Below are 13,883 nucleotides of genomic sequence, written 5' to 3' on the forward strand. Positions count from 1 at the left end.
AAATTATAAAAAGTAATGACAACATCATTCTTCTATATTAATACAAAAAAAAAACAAATATTCTAAAAATGTTCTACTTTGTCCATTATTGTTAAATATAATACAAGTAAAAGTCCAATAGAGTTAATTATAAAATAGTCTGATTGCTAAGAAATTACAGTAATAAGTGTGTACAAGTTAATTCATAAAAATCTGCTTCAATCAATATAAATATCATAGATTCTCTTTGTAAAATTTCTGAAATTATTATAATTGTTATCATAAATTATAATTTTCAATAAATAACAAAGTACACACAATACGAGAAACCATATTTTATTCATAAGTCATTATATTGTAAAATTTAAATTTAATATATGTAGATATGCATACTGGCCATACATAACATTTCTTAAATATATAACGTCTAAAATACAAAAAAGGCAGACATTATGTTACTAAACATTTTCAAACAATCTTTAAAAATGTTTGGTAACGTGTGTATTTATCCATCACAGTAGTTCATATTATATTAGGGCCATGGCACACAAAAAACTTAAGCAATAAACAAATCAGTCAAGAATTTAAGGCAATAAAACAATCACAGTCAAGAACTTAAGGCAATAACGTAGCAAATCCAAACTGTTGATTTTCTTACTGCTAACGTTTTACTGCTTAAGTTTTTCTATGTGCCAAGGCTCTTATTTCGCCTTATTTTTATACATTCAATCTTATAAACAATATTCAAATTATTATTTTTGATGAAGTTGCTGAAGACAAGTTGCTGAGACAGCCCGATACAAAACATAATAAATAATATAATTTACATCTTATTCATAATCATAGATAAAATATATTAACATCTCAAATTAACATATATATTTTTTTATGTTATAATATGTATAATATTCATATATTTAAAATTTATTTCATATATTTATTTAACCATTTACAATTTTTAAATATAAAAAAATAATTTGCATTTGTTTTGAACACAACGGTGTCATCAAGAGTGTCATCAACAATATAAATTTTATTAAAAGATTAGGTGTGTAGATAACGCCTTGATATATAAAACTGTAACTAATAACTATTACCTAATCTTTATCTGGTTGAGTGCCATCATGACCACAGTTTTGCTGCGAACTTTGCTTAATTATGTTAACCAATGTATCCAATCTGGTAGGACGCGCTATTTGTAGGACCATATGCGCTTCTTCCAAAATTAAAAGACCATTGTGTGCATCACTGGCTGATAGATTATGAGCTGATATCACATGCCGTCTCCAAGCTGCGTGTGTAGGGAGAACCTACGTGTATAGAATGATTGTAAAAATAAAATAATTACCCGTTATATAAATAACAAACATATAATTTAATTAATTTGCTTTTTATCTCGAAACAGATCAAAGAACTTCACGCACTCACTTGTAAACACCATTTGCAATTAAGAGACGATGAAATAGTATGAACAGCTTTTATGTGCCTTCTGCGGAAGCCCCAACTCGTATATGCCCTGTCGCAAAAAGGGCAAGGAAACGGTGGATATGCTGCTGGGCCACCTTTTATAGTCTCGTCCGATAAATCTGTACTGTAAGACTCGACGAACGCGGGAAAACTAGGTTGCGAAACTCCAGGATTGTACCTCAGGAAATTCGAGGACTCCGGTTGCTCTAACATTTGTTCGGCACGAGAATAATTTGGTAAGTCAGGTGATGAGTCCTCCAATATTTTCGAGATATTCCACAAGGAGCTCCGTTCAACTGCGAGGGAATCTCTCCTGTGCGTTTGGGGATCTGGAGAAGTATGGCGAGCTTCGGCTATTACTGTCACAATCGGGTTTGACGATCCTGTAAAAAATTCCAGTCTACCATTGAATTGCTTCTTCATAAGTGGAATTTGATGCGTAAATTAAAAGTTGGACACAATAATCAATGATATAATAGTATAATCCCCCCCCCTTCCTTCAATAATTTCTTGACTTCATGCTTTTCTACTTACAATACAAAAATAGAAAAATAGTATTTATATAACGCATGATCTATTTTTTCCACTTTGAATAATATCATTTATTTGCATTAATTATATTATGTTATTCTACTTTATTTATAGTAAAATAATATTTATAATGTAAAATATATGGGAAATATTTAAGTTTATTTGCAAAAAGATCCAAAAAGTTACTTTATAAGTAGGTACCTACTGTATGTAAAAAACAACGTTCGTAGATTTTCGTACATATAGATATGCAATGAGCAAAGAAATACGATAAATAATATATCAGAAATAAAGAGACAATTAAAAATGTAAAATATGTTTATTTGCGACCAGTCGTTTGTCTTGTCTACAATAATATTGATTTAAATAATATCGCTTCGAAGCTGTCGGTATGCTCCAATGATCAACGCTCGTACCGCGCAAACGAGAGAAAAAAAAAATCGACACGACTTTACAAGTAAACGGAGATCAAAGAACACTTTCGCGCGGGTCTCGAGAATGGGACGCGCGATAGAAATCGCACGTTGATTCGCAACGTATACCCTAATAGTTCATGGCGCATGCTGAGCGACCCTCTGCTGTGATTTAAATACTCTACAAGCAAGTGTCTTAAATCACTATTCCTGTCGTAAGAACTACGGATTTCCTTTTCTTCTTTAAGTGTACATAGAGCTGCCGTGGTCGTGCAGCACGTTCACGCACGCATGTGATCAACACGACCGAAACGTATCCTCGTACACATATGTACATACATATATCATACGTATACCTCTAACTGGATACGCGTACCGCATACGCACGCCCGTGTATATACCGCACATTTCCGCATAACGAACGCATATATATATATATATATATATATATATATACATATACACGCGCATCTTGTCCGTGTGTTAATAATGTGTGTGAGCGAGTACGTGATGTGTATATTCGAGTGCGAAAGAGAAAGAGAGGCTCGCGTGTCTCTCTGATATACGCCAACTTTTTAATAATATCGTACCGCGTTTTACCGTAAAAGCGAATTCTTGCATGAGCCGTAACTAAAGAGTAAGAAGGAATGTTATTTCAAGGTGCTATACGTGAAACAAAGGTACATAGGCGAATGAATGATCGACCTTACACGTGAACGCGTCGTGAAAGAGAAGCGGGGGAGATTCTGTAAACACGCGGGGTGCGAGTGTGAAGAGAGGATGGGAAGAGAGATCAAACGAATTACCTCGGAATTTTCCTTAATAAAGGTGAAAATTAGAAAGAAACTACGAGGAAGGCTTAGAATTATTCGATCGTTCGCCACTCATCACGCCGAGCGGCGAACCTGAAGCGTATAAATAATTCGATCGCGTCTACAATGCTCTTCCTAATCACCCTGTCACCCCGAAATCTACAGCCTAGAAACGTCACCGCGGATCGGAAAGCGCACGTTCCAAACCTATTGCACGTTAACTCCACGATTTTAATCACGCCGACTGATCATCTCTTCTTCCCCTGGCTACATGCTACGCGCGTGAATCTTACTGTCTACTTACATCAATTGTTTTTTTTTTACAATGTCCTAAATATAAAGCGCGAAAGCTCATACCAAAGAGGAACAAGCGAGGAACGAGTCGTCCTACGACGCTTGTGTGGGAACCGGGGTGACGGGCTTAAAAGAACGATCCTATTCCAGCCAGTGGAAACGTTTCCGTTTGACCCCTGACCTAAAACGCCCTAGTCATTGGGTGTAGACCGAGCGTCTCTGAAACAAATACCTTTTCAAGCCCCTATTACTAGTGTCAATTTTGGTTACGCAATTCTTCCAAGCCTCCTCCCACTCGATGCTGTTAGGCGCTATGCCGCTAAAGTGCAACAGGACCTCCCGAATTAAGTGTATCTTGTTGCTATCGAACTGCTGCTTGCCCATCTTGCCATTGACGTTGCAGAGAATCCTCTCTTCCGGCGTAAAGAGGATCTTCATGAGGTCGCAGGCCAAGTGATCCATCGGCCGGGACGACGCCCAGGTCGAGATTATGTCCGGGCTTGGCAGGAGATCGGCGTAAGGTAGATGCTGATACGAGTAAAGCAGCGGTTTGACGTCCGAGAATCCACTTAGCCCGGACAAGCCAGATAAACCGGAAATGTCTTCAGCAGGGCTGTTCCCAGACCCTGCCACACATATCAGCACAGCGCGCTTTAGACACGGGCTGCCCCACACACGTGAATTACGCGCACAATAAAGAAAATGCGAGCGAGGGTACATTAAAGGCTATAATGAAGGACCGATCACGCATCTTCCATCTCACGTATGCACTGCTCACGCATGCACGCACATACGCTTGTGCACCGCCGATCGAAGCGTGACGCCAAACCGGCTTCATTCTCATAAAATCTTTCCGAATTGCAGAAATTAAAGTCGCGATGATTTTACTGTCAGTTTTTTTTGCACGAATTACAGTTATTACAAATCAATCGCGCTTCGGGATGAAGATAACGATATACTTCCGTATGAAATATTCCGCGAAATACTTTTGCTATAACGCAACAAACCACGGGGACATTTACCATTTTGCACCAATTACGTCGCTCTCATTGTCTTTTCGATAGAGTTCTCTTTACTCGTGCACGCAATCTTTGTCTCTACCTCTCACACACAGAGCCCTTGCAGCACAGCAAATAAAGAAAACGTGGCGCGCCAAAACGAGCAGAACAGAATATATGCGGTGAAAGCGAACAGAATATTCGAAAAAGCTATGATCTGCGGTACCAAAGAAAAAGCTTTGATACTACAGACTACAGTAGCCGCCGGCATACGCAAAGACAGCGAATTTGTGTACACAATTGTATACAGCATTTGTGCAATATTGTGGTAATATTAATTATATACGATAATGAAAACAACATTTTAAAGAACAATATATGCTAGTGTTATCTGATATCCGGTTCCCGTAAAAGCAAATTGTATCCACATTAAAATAAAATTTATTACTTTAACAAAACTATTTTGCAAATAGATTAATAATCATAATAGCTCGTATATTTGTCAAACTTAATACGTTCAATTACTAATGAAAATGACAATCTACGTATTAAATGTGCTAATAATTTGCAAATTCAAGAAATTATTAAGAACAAGTTACTTTCTTTCAATAATGGAATATTCAAATTTGATATTTTTAGTGTTAATATTATAAGAAGATACTGGAGTGTAATTTACAAAATTAATGTTGGAAATTCAAATGTTGCAACGAATAATAATCTATGATTATTGATTAAATTATAAGTAAAAGAAGTCATTTTCAAATACAATTAAGAATCTGTAAAAATACTTAAAAAACTACAAGGTATGGTGTCTAGTAAATACATATATGTTTTTATGTGTTTAAGTCATATCTCTAAATAGCTAATTAAATGGATTTGTACTTAATATAAAACCAAGACATTAGCAACAATATAGCAGTGAAAATGCAAAAAGAGAAGACTCGGTGTGTCATTTAGTGTAATACATGATTTTCTAACATAGAAAAACATAAAATATAATGTACAAGAGCTGGCTATTTATACATCTGCCATGTAATGTGTACTAAATTGCATAAAATAAGAAAGATTTGATCGGTATGTATGATACTAACCTTGGTTCCCATCCGCTTGTCCTGTGTCTAGCCTCTCTGCTGGATCCTTATCTATAGGAGATCGTTTCTGGAGATCGTCTACCGTCATTTCCAATGGTTCTATCTGAAATGCATTTGGATTGAATGCTGTATTTCATATACCTCATTGTATGTGACACGCAATTATTTTATCATTCCTATTACAATTTTCTATCTTCTGAACTAACTTTCATCTCCAAACGATGATATACTGGATTAGGTAATGTTTCAGGCAACATGTACTCTCCATCTTTCCCGCTTTGATCGCTGGCAGCGGATTCGTTTGTATTTTCCGACTGCGATATTCTAGGTGTTAGCGCTTTCTCCAAAATCGAGTTGTTCTGTTGTTTGCTAACTTTCTGTTTCTTTTTAGGTGTCTCCTCCTTGCTCAGCGGCGCATCTTCGGCCACAGCCTGTTCTAATTCAGCCAGTCGTTTGTAGGACTCCTTTGCAAAGATGTCTCCGCCAGACAAGCCTCGAATTTGTAATGTCTCTGCTGCTTTTAAGAGCGCTGGTAAATTCTTTTGCTCAATATTTACCTCCCCTTTGTAAATAAATATTAATAGTGCCTCCAACTCGCTGAAGTGTACATCTTGAAGTATTATAACCGGATGCTGACACGGGTTTGTCTAGAAAATGAAAGAGAATAAAACTGTCAGGCTATATTATTCAAATCATTAATCTATATCAGTAATTAATTGATCGTATTCGCGCATATCAAATTTGTCACTTATTCTTTAAACATTTTAACCAATGAGCCATCTGCTTCTCTTCTTACTTTCAATTTCATTAACTATTTTAATTTTATTATAAGCAATTTTCCGAGATAAATGTGTTGTTTTAGAAATGTATAGTATTATTTATAGTGACAGCAAATAATAATAAAGGAGGAATACTAATCAAATTTCTAATATAAGTAAAGTATAAAAACTCATAATTTTATATTGAATAAATTACAGTTAGTAAATACTCAAGAATCATTCGTTTTTATCGTACATACAATAATTGATTAGTTCTTTATTTAGAGCTACTTTTATCATTAATTATCATCATTTCCAAGGAAAAACGAAATATAAATAAAACTCATGCTTAAATGCTAAAATTAGCATTTTGTGTTGCAGCGAGTTTAAATCAACTATCGACAGCCTGTCAGAGAACGATCTATCATCTGAGAAATGGAAAAGGAAGAGACATATTACCGACAAAAATCGAGATAAGCGAGAAAATCATCCCAATTAAAGACCTGAAGAGCCAAACAACTAGTAGCCCCGTGCAGTCAACAATCGTTAGGATTTTCTCGATAATCGTCGCGATGATCCTCTAACCTCGATGCGAGAGCGCTCCGGAGGCTACGCGACAGCTGTCAAACGCAATCGTTTCGCCCGCCTGCCGTCGAGGTGCATGACAAGACGCGTGCGACGCGAGAACGGGCCTCGGACGAGCGACGTGGACGCGTCCGACTAGTGACCGAGGATCTCGTCGTACGCGGGATTCGTGGGGTCGATCACGCGGACGACCTTGACTGAGAAGCTTACCTGGAAGACCTTCTTGAAGAAGGGACTGCTGGCCGAGAGTATCACCTTGTGCGCCGTGAGGCACTGGCCGTCACTCGCGAGTGTCACGTCCACCAGGCCCTCTTCCTCCCACAGGCTCTCGAAGCTGGTCGCGATATTGCTGAGAAAACTGTTCCACTTTAGACATATTTGACTTGACATGTCGCGCGGCACGATCGGACGGGGCACGCTCTCTCTCGTATTGTCGGGACGCTTTCGCACCGTGCGGTGGTGTCCGCGGGCCTTCTCACGCGACAACGGAGACGGCAAGCGCGACAGTGGGACCGCCGCAATCGTGCCAGGCACGCACAAACATCGCCGGAGTCGGGAGAGCAACCACGAGCAGCATGGCCGTCCGTGGAGTATAAGCGCGCCAAATTCAAACGCTTCAGCGTTCCATAATCCAGCAACGTCACGTCTTGTCGTAACGGAATAAATATAATAGTAGCAGTAGTAGATTTTTTTATCCTCTTGAGGTTACAATTTTTTCTATTTACATTTTTTACAAAACTTAAAACCTAACCTTACTCTACTTAACTTAACTTAAATCTATTTTTATGCGTGGATGTGGGCCTCATGTCTCCACACACTCGCCCCACATCCACAGTCGCTCTATTTACATCGTAACGGAATAAATAATTATATGCATCTCGACCAGTAGAACATTCGTATGCAATACGAATCTTACTACCTTGAATATTATCGTCGCAATACGTATATCTAACTCGATAAAATCGCAGGGTATTTTGATATAAGTACATGCCATGCACAATAATCTTCGAGTATTTATTAATTATGATTTATCTAATATAAAATTATATGAGTTTTAGTATTTTAAATATATTACAAATTTTATGAGTATTTCTTGTGATTTACTTTATCGTATATTATTTTGATATATATTTTATATATGCGTGTTTCCTCGAATGCTTTTTTTCACGTTACATGGCATGTATTACATGAAGATATAAATAAAATTCGATTATAAATTCTGACACGAATCCTAGATTCTAGTCTAAAATAGCTTTGGAATAGATCCGTAAGAGTTCAACTGTATTTCCTGCATTGAAAATAAAATAGACGTTTCAGCAGAATGGTTGAAACTACTTTTTGTTTCTATTTTATTCACACGTAAATTATAATAATTATCAAAATGTTCAATGAACTCATCCTCTCATCACAACACAGGAATATTATAATTATTAATTCTAATATTATCTTCGACGATTAATTTATACAACGATATATACTATATGATATTTACGCTTTAACGTTCGCGAAAGCGAAAGGGATATTACTGCGTAACTAAGACGGATAATAACGTCTCCAAAATGTAATTTACGCCATTCTTATAATTAAAGAATTTTTCTCGCGATAAAGGCAAATAATCATGAAAATTTCTTCAAAAAGGAGCAAAATCTGGAAAGTTTTAAATACTCCGGATTCGTAATGAGAGCTCCATCGTTATCATCGTTATACGTTTATTTTCACAATCTAGTCTACGAGACGTTATTTCTTGTGTAAGAAAGCAGCGCGGGTAGCGTTGGATCGAAAGGCAAAGTCGTTCCGCGGCACGGTAGGCTCGCATTAAAGCGAAGCTGAATGTGCATGCGTGCATGTGCTTACGTGCGTGCTCGCGTGCATATATTCAACTGCTGTACGGGCCGACGCGACCCGACAATTCCCGCGTGCGTGGTCGCGTGCGTGCCGTGCGTGCGTGCATGCGTGCGTGCGTGCGTGCCCGCTCGCGTGCATGCATGCTTGCGTGCGTTCGTGCCTATAACAAAGTTTCATGATCGTTAAAGTTCCACCGGGTTCTACCCTGCCTGCTTCACGACCGAGCCCAGCGCACGAAAATACGGAACGAAAATCTAGCAGCATTTCGACGCGTTTGTTTTCTCAAGAAAAAATAACTAATTGTGTGACTGAGTCATCTTTTTTATGATTTTTTTTTCTAACAAATGCGACAGGACATTGCCTGAATCTTATTACATAGTTGTAAAATCGACGCGACATTATAGCTTTATAAGAACGAATGTACGAGAAAGCAAACAAGAAAATAATTTATATTTGCTCTGTCGGTATACACTGAGAAAAAGAATTTGTTAATCCGAAAAAATATTTAGTCCGATATGTGCAACTAAACATTAGTTAATTGTTTCAACAATTATTAAGTTGCACTAAAAAAAGGTATAGTGCATTCTTGTCAACCGTCAAAATTTTTTAATCAAGAATTAATTAATTCAACTAATGTTTAGTTAAACTAACTAAATAAATGTTTAGTTGCACGTATCGGACTAAATATTTTTTCGGATTAACAAATTTCTTTTCTCAGTGTAGGGCTTCAAGTGTTTTGTCGCAATTCTCTTGACTAATTCTTAGCAAACATATTATATGAAAAGTAGACGCCGCAGTAGGTAATAAACAAAGTATAATTTTATTTTATATCACTTTCCGCAGACGAATTATAATTTCAAATAAATTCCCGTCCATTGTCCCATTCAAATGTAGCCTTTATCGCGTGTTTATGATTTCTAATTAGGAAATATCGTTGAAGCACAATTTCATTCCGTACACGTTCTACATATGTGATATATCTTCATGCAGAAATGATTACAGCTAGACGGAACATGATACTTCAAAGATTACCTCGCTTGGAATATTATTCCGATTTTTACGGAATAATGTTGCATGAGAAGAAAATCTTCCGAATAAAAGTCACGCGATAACCTCCAATTTTCGAGTACCGCATTTAGAATCGTCGCTACTTCCTGTCACGGTAGAATTTCCGCGATGCTTCTTATCGCATAATGTACTGTTTAAAAAACTATGTACCTATCAAATCAACAAATGGTTCGATTTATACATGATTTGACATAAATATCCATTCATTTCAGGATTTACAAATTTAACAAAAACTTTAAAATAGTTTTATAATCATATGTGAAATATATTTTTATATTTGGAATAAGAATGTTTATATAATATATATTCCCAATCAATGTTTCTTCGCATAAATAAATGAGTTTTTTTTTAGCATTTATACTCATTCGCTTTTACGATATGCCAGTTGGATGTTCTTTAGCATAAATGGAAAGTTGATATCTTCAAACAATTCAAGCAGATTATTTGTTAGCCCTTTGAATTAATAAAAAAAATAAAGAATAAAATTCAAAAATTGGAGGAGGCAAATATCAATTTACAAAAAACCATTGGCGAATATAAAGATTTTGTCAACATTTTCGAGGAAAAAATTTATAACCTATTAAAAGGAAAGGAACAAGTAAGTATCGACATTGTGTTGCAAGATATTTTCATTTTTAAAAATATTTAATTATCTGCTGTAATTCCATTTGTTTAGAATAAGGCAGCGATTGCGGATCAAGCAAGATTTCGCATGCGAGTTGTTAGAGCAATTTACAGTTTAGATGTTTAGAAGTTTATCCTTAGCGACATCCTCGGGATCTTTTACTACTCTCACACTATCACTTCCTCATAAAAAGCTACCTCATTCGCAAATGATTTGCGAGGAACCTTAATTCGCAATCGTATTATTTCTTCGATTTTATCAGTCGATTTAGAAATAGTCTGCTTGATATGTTCCATCCTATAATGCTTTAGAATTTAGACTTCCACGATTACGATCGACCGATCCTTTACAGCATGCGAGTCAAAAATAGACTACGCATTGGAGATTAAGATTAAAGATTGAAGATTGAAGATTAAAGATTGTTCAATCACACTAGCAAGGCAACGCATTGGAGATGAGATTAAAGATTGTTCTATCACACTAGATTCTGACGTGCGATTGACAATATGGTTATAGGAATTAATAAACATGTCTCATAAAGCTGAACGTATAAATATTATTAGGAGAAGAAATTTAGCCATTTCTCTTCTCTTAGCAATTGCTATAGAGGAAGAAGAAGAAAATAAGCGTTCAATATGGACAAATCTTTATTTATTAAAAAGAAAAAGAAGAGGTATGCGTCATAATCTTTTTACGGAATTGGCTTTCGAAGATCCAGAAAGATTTAGAAGGTAAAAAATGCTAACCATATAGATTTCCACCTGTATCCTAGGTCGGATTTGTATGGTTTTCAACATGGTTATCCACATGTATAACCAGCTGCATTTTTTGGATGGCACTTTATATGGTTTTTCACATGGTTTCCATATAATTTCTCATATAATTTTCCACATTGTTTTCTATATCGTTTTTTGACAAAACAATTCACTATTATCAACGTTTTTTAAAAATAAAATCCAGGTTATTACATAAATATTGTCAAAATCCACATGGATTGTTACAAAAAGTAAATAATTATCTACAATTCTTTTACAAAATCCAGATAGACTTCCTTGTAGATTTTGACAAAATTGTGATTGATATCCTGGTGGATTTTATAAAAGTTTTATATAAAACTTCAGGTGAATTTTGATAAAAGCTAGCTATATGAACTTTTTAATCTATTTATATAATATTTATTTAATATTACCTATATAAATATTTATATAATATAAAATTATCAGAGAAGACGTACATTCTTAAAGTTTTATGCTGGATTTATAGAGGCCGTAAAGTGTTAACTTGTGCCGAAAATGTAAAGTTTCGACCAAACACGTCATTCGATTCCGTTGTGCGTAACCACGCATTGGTCGAAATTGTACGCTTTCGGCATAAATTAATGGTTTACGGCCTCTATAAATCCGGCTTCATAGAACATACGTTTTTCTTTCTGATTTGTGTTTTATTGGATAATAAAGTGAAATAATAAAAACTTGTAAAATATTGATAAGTACGTTTGTTTATTTGAAACAAGAGCTTAAAAAACATAAATAAAATAAATATAAATTTTTGTCAATAAATTTTTTAATAAAAAAAGTATATTAAATTATAGTATCACGCAAGGTACTTGTGTTTAATATATATATATATATATATATGTATTAAATATACTAATTTTTCTTATTCTGGATTTGCTAACGCTTTCCTTTTTTTTTTAATTTCTTTTCTTGCGATACCTTTTACTTGATTTATAACCTCCGTTAAGGCAGGATTTTTTTCTCTCTTAACCCATTCATCCAGTTCAATTTTGCGGATGTTCTTATTCCTCTTTTTTTTAATGTAATACCGCATGCATACTAAAATAAACATAATATTTTATTACATTTTTATAAGTACATTTTTATAAGTACAGCATTAAGGGGATGCTGGAGACAGCTCTGTTTTACCGCGAAATTTTCAGACACACTAATCTTTTGATTGATTTCACCGAATTAAAAATTTTTTGTCCAGAATTAAAGTATGGACGATAACGAATACCGCAGACACCATTTGCGTATGAAAAACGAAAAAAAATTAGAAAATTACAGTTTTATTTTCGATTCTGCGGTCGACTCATGACAACATTTGCTGCACATAAAAGTTTTAGACTGTGTACGTATACAAAAACCTGGCAGCGGTCTCGGAAATACAATAAAGAAGAATCCTGCGCTTGCAGAAATGAGCTGCGAGCTTTAGTATAAGAGAAAAGTGTGTTTGAAAATTTCATATGCACATGTTACGCGTCTCCCCGAATTCAGCCAAAAACATACGGATCAGTATAACGGGTAGCCCTAGAGCAGGCGCTCTGTAGGTATGTGTAAGAATCGGTGAGCACTTCTTTATCGACGCTGATCGAGTTCGCCTGCGTTCTGTATGTATGTGTAAGAATCGGTGAGCACTTCTTTATCGACGCTGATCGAGTTCGTCTGCGGCTCCAGCATCCCCTTAAGGTGGCTTCAGAGACTTTTAAATACAAGATTTTTAAATGAATTAAAGAACGTTTGTATTATTGATAGAAATAAGTACTCAAAATTTCAAGGAAGGTCAACGACCAAAATTCTGCGAAAATAAATTATAAATTTCGATTATTTTCTATAGGTTGTTATAAGACACTCGATTATTTTACAATAATTAAATTAGATTTTAATGTATACAAAAAATAAAACTGAAAAAAGTTGGAAGTGTAAATTATAAGTTACGAGAAATGTAATAGAACATTGAAAATAAAGTTAAGGAGCAAGTGAAAAAATTATATGCGTGATATAATATGCGGGAATATCCAGTACATGCATAATAATTATTATTATACATATAAAAAGATTTTTATTTAAATTTAACATTAACTATTGTTACTACTAGAAGCACCAGACGTTGGAGCCACCTTAAGAATTACTATTATTATACAAAATTTTACATTCTTACCATCTATAACTTTATCTTTTGCAGGGCTAATCGATGTACAGGGTGTTTCATGACGATACAGAGCGGTACGGCGGGTTGCCCATTCGAGCAGGCGCGCATGGTCGTTCACAATTGCGTTGACTTCGGTGCATCACCTATAACCACTCGCATATTTTTTTTACAATAAAATGGACTTTGTAGCGCCCGAAGTTGCAATACAATTGTGACGGATTTCCGTAGCAGTAACGTTAAAACAGAAGTCGAGATGACAATACAGGTTATGAAATAAATTTTATTAAGAAAACGAAAGACATATTCTCTCTTACGAAAAAAGCTCGTACCATAGTCCATCATAATCATTATATATTATAATTTTATTACTTAAATTATTTTTTGCACACAATGTTTATGCACAGGACAAAAGTCAGCAATTAGTATATGTGTGCAAATTTAAATTATAAGTCGGCTAATAAATTTCATTCAATGTAAGTTTAAATA

At 35.3% G+C, this 13,883-nt stretch overlaps 1 protein-coding gene across 2 annotated transcripts; it reads right to left on the reverse strand.

Moving 5' to 3' along the window:
* Nucleotides 1-299: 299 nt before the first annotated feature.
* LOC139783593 (uncharacterized) lies at nt 300-9,328 on the reverse strand. Of its 2 annotated transcripts, XM_071722752.1 has the most exons (5): nt 7,139-9,265; nt 5,792-6,232; nt 5,586-5,688; nt 1,408-1,829; nt 300-1,289 (listed from the first exon to the last, which is right to left on the reverse strand). In XM_071722752.1, exons 1-5 carry the CDS (start codon nt 7,316-7,318, stop codon nt 1,077-1,079), a joined length of 1,359 nt encoding a protein of 452 aa, XP_071578853.1. In that variant the 5' UTR covers nt 7,319-9,265; the 3' UTR covers nt 300-1,076. The 2 variants fall into 2 exon arrangements, with proteins under 2 accessions (XP_071578853.1, XP_071578854.1); XM_071722753.1 differs by lacking the exons at nt 300-1,289; nt 1,408-1,829 and adding an exon at nt 2,278-4,122 and having other exon boundaries at nt 7,139-9,328.
* Between the last annotated feature and the right edge of the window lie 4,555 nt (nt 9,329-13,883).

This window comes from Temnothorax nylanderi, unplaced genomic scaffold (assembly GCF_030848795.1).
Source record: "Temnothorax nylanderi isolate EJ_2023f unplaced genomic scaffold, tnyl_v1.0 TNYL_tig0519_pilon, whole genome shotgun sequence".
NCBI classification, from domain to species: Eukaryota; Metazoa; Arthropoda; class Insecta; order Hymenoptera; family Formicidae; genus Temnothorax; species Temnothorax nylanderi.